Source organism: Xylocopa sonorina, chromosome 9, assembly GCF_050948175.1.
Source record: "Xylocopa sonorina isolate GNS202 chromosome 9, iyXylSono1_principal, whole genome shotgun sequence".
NCBI lineage: Eukaryota > Metazoa > Arthropoda > Insecta > Hymenoptera > Apidae > Xylocopa > Xylocopa sonorina.
Genome location: NC_135201.1, coordinates 6,451,653 through 6,461,578, shown reverse-complemented (window position 1 = coordinate 6,461,578; position 9,926 = coordinate 6,451,653). Strand labels below are relative to the sequence as shown.

The following is a 9,926-nucleotide window of genomic DNA, read 5'->3' as shown; positions in this document are numbered from 1 at the left end:
TGGACTATACGATATTTCTAGTCTGTTCTAGGCGAAGTACTAGCAGTCTTCCTCTGGAACTGTCGTTCGATCTCGTGTTGCTCGTCGTCACTCCGGTTGGATCCATCCTAACTGCTCGCGTCTTTCGCCTTTTAAGTTCGACCGATCTGTTGATCTTCCTTCCAGACCCAACGAACACTGTATGCACGTTACACGAATTTTTTTTAGTTTTTTTTTTTTGTTTTTGTTTTCTTTTGATGGCTCATTTAACTTACTACAGAATACAACTGCATACGATCGGTTAATAGCATAGAGTTACAGTGTTACAACATTGAGAATCTTAGTGTTACAGTGTGGCTCTCGCGTCTCCGTGTCTCTGCGAGTATGTCCCGTGAATCTTTCGTATTTCACATCCGACCAGCCTCCCCGATTCTCCTATGATCGAATTCTCTGTATCCGCGCGCGTGTACGCGTGTCCGTCACTCCAGGTTCGTGTATGAGCCAGCTGAAAGTCGGTCGCAGAAGCTATCGCATCGTGTCTGCTGATTGGAATATTCCCAGCGCCATTTTTCTGTTCGTTTTTTAGCGTTCGAGTGTTTTCTTCTTTTTTTCCTTTTTTTTTTTCGTGCTAGAATATGACCCAGAAAGTCTCGAAGATCTAGTTAACGTCTCTCCTTCCGATTCGTATCGTCTGTCGATCATGGCGCGATCTTATCTCGTGTATGTCCATAGAAGGATTCCCATTTTTCGAAGCTCCCGTCGGTTTCTCGCGAGATCAGCCCTCCATCTTCCAGTTCGGTATTCGTTCATTCACTCCCTCTCTCTTGCACCCTGTCCTCTCGCTCTCACCGTCTGAACGCGACCTCTGTTAATACTCCGCGCAATCTCTCCCGCTCTTTCGCTCGCCCTTTTGCACACATTTATAATATTTTACTTGATTTTCATGATTTTTCATCATTATTTTTTTTTATTAAAAAATTAAAACGGACGGTTAAATTCCATGGTTTCGTTTGTCGGTGAGCCGATGTCCGCTGCTGAAGGCACAAGGCTTTGCACTTGAACTCGGTCACCTAGCCTAGCTTCACTGACTTACTACGACCTACTACCAACTAGCCTCGCTTACTTTTACTTCGCTTAACGTTCTACATTCGCTACTACACTTTTATTCTCGTTCCCTTTCCCCTTTCTCTCGCGTTTCTCTCTCTCTCTCCCTCTCCCTCTCTCTCTCTTTTGCCACCGTTCGCGAAAAAAGAAAACCCCGGACGCGCGCAAATGCCAAGCCTCGTCTTCGACCAGTTCGTCGCGGAAAAACCGTTCTCCTCACCCGTCATTCGTCGCCATCATCATCGTCAACCTCCCTCTATCCTTCTCTTTCCTCGTATAAACAATGTACATGCTAGCAATATATTATTATGCTATGTGTTGTGATATAGACTCTATGGTATCGTTATGTATAATCGTATCGTTTGTTATCTTCTTCATCATCGTTATCATTTTTTGTTTCTTGGTTACCTCGCACTCCCCATTCGTGCCTCGGTCGGGCGAGGTCGCTGCTCAACAGCCAATCCGCCCTCCCGCCTCTTTCTACCCCATACGTGCTGCGATTCATCTATCTCTCCCTCCTCCATCATCCTCGTCGTTATCATCGTGATTATCGTAGTATCTCCTCAGTCGCAAAATTGCACACGCACACGATACACACGCACACACCATCTTCCACTCGCTCCCTTTCGCTCCCTCTCTTTCTCTCTGTCCCTTAGCTCTTCCGGTTTAAGACTCGTACTCGCTCCTTGATCGTACAACGCGCCCCGCCATTAGCCGGTACCATTATACATTACACATTATACATTTACATATCGATTCCGGGGGTAGCCAGGGTAGAGGATATAGTAATAACATAACTCGTAGGTAGCTCCTTATTACAGTCTCTGTACTGTCTCTACGTATCACAGCCTGGGTGCCTCGCCACTGCCTCTCTATTCCTTCCGACTACGTCGTCGCGTCCCTCTCCTCGTCCAGCTCCGGAAAACTAGCACTGCCAGAGACGCGCCAGCCACGCGGTCACGTGTACGTTCTTCACGAGGCCTGCGCCGAGGTCCGAGAAGGTACGATGCGAATTCTGAACGGACCAACGTCGCTGATGGACAACGGCGGTCTACTAATCGGGCAGTGGCATGGTGGTGCACTAGTACAGGAGGTTCTCCACGTCCACGTTCCACGTCCAACGATGACGCTGCGGTCCAACAGCCTCGTCGTCCGGGACGCCGCGCGGACACGCGATGAAACAACACTGTTTGCCGACAGGGATCGGCCGCGATGGAACTAGGGTGTCACGTCCCAGATCTCGGCGAGGAAAACTGGCAGCTTTTTGTTCTTGAACTTCAGACTGAAGCACATCTCGCTGTTCTGGTTGCCGAGTGTCCGCAGCTCGGTCAACACCGACAACAGTTTCGCGAATATCGTGGTGGACTTGGGCCTGCGTCTGTTGTCCACGTACGCCTTCAACGCCTCCAGGTAGATCTCCTGGATCTTCTCGACCTTCCACCCTTCGAGCAGGTTCGGCCTCTCTGCAAGAAAACAGGCGAAGCTTTCCTTTTGTGTCGGCGGTACAGCCTTGGTGTGTTGACGGGGTTTTTTTTTTTGTTTGTTTGTTTGTTAGTCGCGCGCGCGTGAGTTACCCGAGGGTGATACAACTATGCTTTCTAAATGACACCTGACGTTCTATGAGAAACTGAATCGATGCTTCGAGGGCTAGTTAATCAAAGTGGGGACTGATGCTGTCTTTTGTTAAGAGTGGTTTCACAGTGATGCTTTCCAGGGTGCTACAACACGTCGTTGCGCGCGAGAAACATCGTTTACGATCGACCGACGTGTATAGAAACATCGTGGAGACCGATCGTGGTCCCGGCAGTCGACGATTCGTAGGTTTCTGGCGATCGTCCGCCACGTATCGCGCGATGGCTTCCTCCCACGATTGCCAACGTGCGATTGTTTCGCGTGTGCGTGCGTTTCACACAGGTTGATTGTTCCGCTGCGTCCGACATTGCAAACATCCATTTCCTTTATGCAACGAACAAAACCGCCAGTGTGAAACCGCTCAAAGACCCTTTGGGGGGGTACGGGTTGGACTACTTAATGAATTGCATGGCTCTTAGCAGCTCCCAGTGATGTCGATAACTGCGCGGAACGTGTAATCGTGTCCGCGCAGAGTGGCTGATGAAACATGGATGATACGGTCCCGTTTAGGCACGGTTAACTGTAAATTAGAATCGGTCCACGTACCTGAGAATATGACGATCGCCGTTAGCAACGCGTACTCGGCGTTGTTCACTTTCATGGCGTACATGTGCCGGCAGAAGTGCAGCAGGTCCTCGATCGTCTCGCCCATCCCGGCGACGTTGTAGCTGTCCTTGGTGTACGGCTGGTTGTTGGCGAATATTATGCTGTCCGTCTGCACGTCGTACTTCCTCGCCATTCGAAGCATCATCACTTCGCTGGAGCAGGCCTTCAGCAGGGCGATCTGATCCTCTCGCATCAGCTCGTCGAAGCCAGGTAACCTTTTCGAGAACTCGACGATCAACTGCACCGTCAGGATCGTGATCTCGGTGATGTGCCTGAACTTGTAGTCGCTAATATCCTCTCCCTCTGTGGGCTGACTCTGAAACGAGAACGGAACATACATACGCGTTTAGATTTTTCTATAATGTATACCCGCTCCCCTCGAAATTTTTCCAAATTCAGGCCAAGCGGTAGAGTCTATTACTGGAACCCATTACTAAAAACGCTTACCGTAATCCTCTTGAGATCTTCCTCGTTGGGTTGCTCGTATTCGTTCTGGAAATACACGAGCCTGTGTATCAGCTCCTCCTGCTCCGGGCTGATCGGTTTCACGTAGTTGTAAGGACTGACCGACGCCACGAGACCGCTGCTACTAGACGTGGACAACGAGTCCGTCTCCGCTGGTTCGATTTTTACACCCATCTGGTCGCCACGAATCCCGCCGCCCGGCGAACCGTTCATCGTTGTACTGTTCGGCTTGTCCTTCTCCTGGAACAAAACGTCCCCCTCCTGACTGATTACGAACCACTGCCAAACGAGATGATATCCGAGCGACGAATCTCTCTCTCTCTCGTCCCGTCTCGAATTCGTTCGTCTTTCGAATATTCTCCGCTACCGGAACCGATAATACAGATCCCTTCGTTCCGCGACGCCCGTGGCTCGCGTCGATAGCCTACCTTTTGCGCCTTCTTCTCCTTGCGCTTGACGGCACACTGGTACTCCGGCACGACGCACTCAGGCCTCATGCCAACGGTCAGACACTTTTTCAGCCTGCACTCCTGGCACTTGCGCCGCATGTACATGTCGATCTCGCAATTGTTCCCGTATTTACACTGATACACCGCGTTCTTCGTGATGCTGCGCCGGAAGAAGCCCTTGCAGCCCTCGCAGGTCAGGGCGTTGTAATGGTAACCGGAGGCACGGTCGCCGCAGACCAGGCACAGCTCCTCCTGCTGCCTCGGGGTCGGACCTTTCTTCTTCCTGGCGTCGCAGCCGTCGCTACCACCGCCGCCTCCGCCTCCGCCACTTCCATAGCCGTTCAAAGAGCCAGGCTGCGACAGCTCGTCCCTACCTGCAAGCAGAAAAATCGAGACAGAGTTAGAGTCGGTCCTTTCGATCGTTCTTACGCGTTCACCAAAGGAATTGCTCGGAAGATTCTGGTTTATAGGTTGGGTACGCGAGCCTACTTGTTGCTACGCTTTGGTATCGTCGAACGGTCGATTTAAATCTACGGCGGATTCGCAAGAAATGGTAATGCTCGTCGATTTCTGTAGAACGTGGGGACAGAGCGGTTTCCGGTGATTACGAGGCGCACCGCGGACAGCGGCTAGTGCACGCGCGTAACGCCCGTGACTCGCTCGGACGCGAGGAAGCGGGTTCCAGTAACCTACGTGGCGACATCGCCTCTATTACCCTCTTTATCTGTGAAACTCGTCGAATGGAACGCCGCGCGGTAGAAGTCACGGTCGGTGAAAGTACGCCGCGCGCTCTGCACGCGCCTTCCTCCAGAATCGAACGCCTCGTGGCTGAACGAACCCGCGGTACCACGAGGAGCCTCGAGACCGCGCTCGAATTCCTCGAGACGATTCGCGGTTCTCGCTCGGTACAGGATCAAAATTGAACGGTTCGTTAATAACATCGGAAACCAGCCATTTCGTAGATTCGATTTTACTAGGAGAGCAGTGTTTTAATTAATCGAAGACTTTGATGAATCCACGAGGGAGATATCGGTTCGATTTTCTCTGGTTGCGAAGAGTAAATGTACTCGTTCTCTCTCTCTCTCTCGCTCTTTCTCGACGATTCCGCGAAGAGAAGCCTGAAGACGGGTTCTTCGGATCACCCGGAAGTACTGATCACCATGAAAACATCCGCCTGGAACACTGAGACACTGACCGGGCTAGGTGGTCACTCGGTTATTATCCCTTCTTCATCGTCCAGGCGGTTCAACTCCGCGATCTTTTCGCCCGTAACACCTTCGTCTCTCCCCCTCTGCCCGCCTTTTTGCTTTCTTCGAGGAACGCCGGCGACTTTCTTACGTTTTCGTCGTCGACTTTCGAATATTGGAACCGAGCAATCCCGTTGCCCATCGAGGCGTCGACGAATGGTCGTCGCTCGACCAAAGCCGAACCGGACGCCATTAATTCGATTGTACCGACTCCGTGCCACGATCGACTCGTCGCAGCGGTATGGTTTCTGGGGTGGTTGCAAATAAATCGGCAAAAGTTGGCTAAAAAAGCGCCGAGACAAGTCCCTAGAAACGATCCCGGTTCAGATACACCTCGGTGCAGGGGAGAAACCGAAGGTCGATAAATTACACAGGCATGCCCTGAGACTGGCTCAAGAATTGATACCACCGTCAGTTTGTGTACACATTAGCAAGTAGCACATAACGATTCTATGTAGAGCGAGCGGACTTGTTATTTCAGTGCCCCAAACAGGTTTCCTTGCCACTTAATACTGGTTCGTTGCAGATATTCTTGCTAGTTTCTTGCGCACCGCGCTCTCGGGATACTCTTCGACGTTTATTCGCTGACAAATTGCAGATAGGTCAGTTTTTCCCGCTAGATGAAACGTTCGAGCAAAGTTCCTTCAACCGCCAACGAATTCAACGGTTCGTGTTTCGGAGGGAAAAGAAGAAAAGAGAGAGAGAAAAAAAAAAGTATCCACGAGCCAAGGTCAAGGATACGCTCTTCTTCGCGGATAATAAGGGGTTCCAGGTTGAAAGACTCATTGTATACGAGGAATCTTTCTAGCGGGCTGACCTTGACACTGGCTTCTTTTCTACGAGGCTTGTGTATTTATAGAGCTCGAAACGAGGATTCACCGCGGTCTAAGGAAGAGTCTGGAATCTCTCAGTCTGACTAAACATAGTTCGAATTCATCCGCGGGATATGAGCCAATGACTTTTAGCTGCTCGTCGAATGTACACAAAGCATCAGTCACTACGCAAACCAGTCTCGTCCGTCGTCACCTCGCGAACCAGTCGTAACGAAAATATCCCGTGAATCCATTTTTCCGTCTAACCTCGAACCGCCCTCGAAGATCCCCCGTCCCAATCCGTGGTACCCTAAAAAAGCTTCGTCGAAGCAACCAGCGAACTCTCGAAATCTACACGACTAAGAAAACCCAATTCGAAATAGCCAACCAATCTCGATCGTTAATGGCTAAAAACAGATGTGGGAGCAGAAATATCCCAGGAATCTCTATCCAGCGCGACCCTCGTGTGAACTCGAAGACTTAAAGGCCCGAAATGAAGGTTATTAGAAAAGCGTGGTCGAAACTCGATCGCGGCCAGTTTCTCCTGGCGATCCAAAGGATAGAGCCGAGGCAAGTGCAGGAGGGCTCTGTTGTAGCCTGTATAGCGGGCTCGACGTGGCCGTTCGCATCCTATACTCTACGCAGCAAGGTTTCCGTGCTGGTTAGTAGCTCTCTCACGGCGGAGCAGTGAGCGGCCTTGACTCTGGCTGGATGCTTCGTTGTGTAGCCGTGGCAGGTATACCAGCTCCTCCACACGCGCGCGCGCGTGCGTTCCTCAGCATGCGTCCTTCTCCATCCTGCTGGCTCGCCTAACAGACAGCGAGTCTTCGCCTCTCGCACGCCAACAGTCTTCTTTCCCATACCCCGCAACCGCTCCCCTTACACCAACTCGTCTCCTTTCGCCTGCTAGCGTCTCACCCGATCCGCGCTGTCGCTCTTGCCAACAGAGGAAAGCTAAAACGGGCCAGTGAGCGCTGCCTCTTGCGGGCAAGCCTCGTCGGCGCTTCCTCGCCCGCGGCGAGGAGGAAAGGAGAACGACGCTGTCCTGGGACCGGTGTTTCTTCCTCGTTCGGTGTTCGCGTAGCTGCTGGAATTGGTGTCCTTCGAGGGTTTCTGGGTGGGAGGTTTCTGGTTTATGGTATGTGGCGGTTACATCGAGCTTTAGGTCCATTGGCACAAAGAGTATTATTTATTCGTTTAGATTGCGCTCGCAGTGACGCAGATAGAGAGTATAATATGGTAAACGTGATGGTGGTTTGGGGTTACTGTTTGGATGAGAGTATTTCTTTTAGGAGGATGGTCGTAGAGGAGAAGGGTAATTGTAAAAGGGTGACATGTTCGAGAGTGGTTAATTTATGGGAAATTTCTCGCGCAGATGAAAAATCGTGCGGGATAACTGTTCAGCGAGGGAAACATAATCGTTCGCTAATCGACGCGTGTACGGTGAAGAGCGAGAGGATCGAGGACGAAGTGACTACGACGCTGGGACAAGATGGACGACTAGCGGCACATCGCTCTAACGCCGCTGACTATCATTCAGGTCTCCGGCGAAATCCGACCGTAGCACGCGAAACAACGCGTCCCTCCCCGCCTCGGCTTCTCTTTCATTCTCGTCACATTTCACGGGAATTGCGTGTCTTTTCGACATTAAAATTCACCGCGCGCACCGAGGGAACGCGATTTCAGCATCGCCGTGTCTACTACGGCTAATAATTCCTCGCGAATTATGAAATTGCGAGCAACGTTCCCTCGTTTTATTACCGTTTGCTCGTTTCCGCAACGTTTTCGCCTTCGAGCGTACGTGTCTCTCTTTTTTTTTTGCCAGCCGATTTGTCCTTGTCGCGCTTCCAGTTTCGCGGAACGACGATCGTTCGTTCCTAGTGTTATTAACCCGTAATACGCTGCTGCAAAACCGATAGAAAAGAGAGCACACGCGACCTTGCCCTACCCTCGAGTCCCTTTAAATGGCGGCACCCACCTCTGTTCACACTCCACCGTCGTGTACACACGCACACGTAACTAATGGATGTCATATCCGGTCACGGTACGCGAGCTGATAAGATCTGGGAACAAAAGGAAAAGAAGGGGCCAACACGCGACCATCCTCGCAATCGATGGATAAACGTAGATGTAGGTGCGTGGAAAAACATCCACTCCGACTGCGTTTCTCGTTTCTCGCGTTGCTCGGCTCGGTTCGACCACGATTTCCCTCGACTTCTCCTAGAAATCTCCCTAATTTCGGAAATAACCACGAATCGGAATCTATTGTTCGCGATCCATTGTTTGCTCGTCGTCGTGCGTCGGAAAAAAATCGTGGCAAAAGACCACAGGGACAACAGAAGAGGGCCGAATGGCGCACAGGAAATCCATGAATCACCGACGACGAATTTATTTTCGTTGGAACGATCCTACGCAACCGCTGTAACTCGGGAGACCTCGAAAAATTCATTTCGTATTCCCGCCACTCGCGGCACGTTGAAACTCCTCGACCGCGGGACTTTAATCCGCCGCGTCTTCCCAGATTTCCTCGTAAATGCCTATCTTGATGACGATTCTTCCGCTTTCGAAACTTCGTCTCTTTTGCGCACACCTTTTCGCCATCTAAAGTAATTCCGGTATGCATAAGACGCGAAATAATCGTTAGTTGCGCAATCTTTTTATGCAACGCGATTCCTCGCCAAACATCGAATCGAAAGTGAAGAATGAATTTTCTTCGTACGCATCTTCGTTTGGGAGAAAACCAACTTAGAAGATGCGGCTGGTCAACCTTCAGCAGTAGGCGTTACGAATTTTCAAGGCTGATTTTCTCGAACACGAGACCCATTAGAGAAAAATGTTGTTGGACATTTTATACTCAGTTTTCCATCGATAATTAGCCTGTTTTATTGCACTTCAATCTGTCGCGTCTGTCAGGAGTAACGCGTAATTAAAGACCGTAAATACCAACGTTACGAAGACTCTACTAATCGTAGTTCGATAAAACTACGTCTCCGAGGAGTTGTAGACGGTAACAAAAACGATCGTTTTCCCAGCAGCACTCATCGACTGCGAACGATGAGAGTTAATGGAACGAGATAATTTCCAGCGTTTCCATTGCAACCACCGGTCCAGCTGAGCGTGACATCGGCCAGCAGCGCGGGATAGAATTTATCCTTGAACCCGCGTGGTTACTATGCCTGCAGGTCTGCGTCGACCAAGACAGAAAGCTCGAAGAAGATCGAATAACGTAATATCGTGTGCGTTCTCCGCAAAAGGAACGGGATGAATTGTTAAGAGAAAAAATGGTCCTACCACGAATGAATAATACGGCGATAAAATTTAAGTCCTTGGTACCAGAGATCCTTTGTTACCATCAGTCGGCAAGTCGAGTTATTGACGATCGTACATCGTGACTTTTTTCTTACGATCGCACCGAAGACACGGTTGTCCGTGACGGTGAAACGAGTTCGTTTTCGGTTCGCTTTCGAGGCGCGTTATCGATTAATTTTAGCAGCGTTTGGGGCCCCCACAGCGAGCAACTCTGATTTACAGATCGATGTCGCAGATCGTGGACGCGCTGTTACGCGAAAGTCGCCACGCGGACGTACCGGATACGGTACTTTTACCGGAGGGAATACCACCTTGGTAGCAGC

The 9,926-nt window shown here is 50.6% G+C and overlaps 1 protein-coding gene across 5 annotated transcripts in view; it reads right to left on the bottom strand.

Annotated features, from left to right (window-relative positions):
- Window positions 1-2,060: 2,060 nt before the first annotated feature.
- Ecr (ecdysone receptor) overlaps window positions 2,061-9,926 on the bottom strand; it is a 38,777-nt gene continuing 30,911 nt past the window's right edge. For 2 of the 5 annotated variants that reach the window (XM_076901335.1, XM_076901339.1), the window contains exons 2-5: window positions 4,215-4,609; window positions 3,769-4,047; window positions 3,262-3,637; window positions 2,061-2,546 (exon numbers count right to left, since the gene is read on the bottom strand). In XM_076901335.1, the coding sequence (XP_076757450.1) occupies window positions 2,302-2,546; window positions 3,262-3,637; window positions 3,769-4,047; window positions 4,215-4,609 (1,295 nt within the window). In that variant the 3' untranslated portion in view covers window positions 2,061-2,301. The remainder of the gene's footprint in view (window positions 2,547-3,261; window positions 3,638-3,768; window positions 4,048-4,214; window positions 4,610-9,926) is intronic. The other 3 variants (XM_076901336.1, XM_076901340.1, XM_076901337.1) reach the window with 2 other exon arrangements.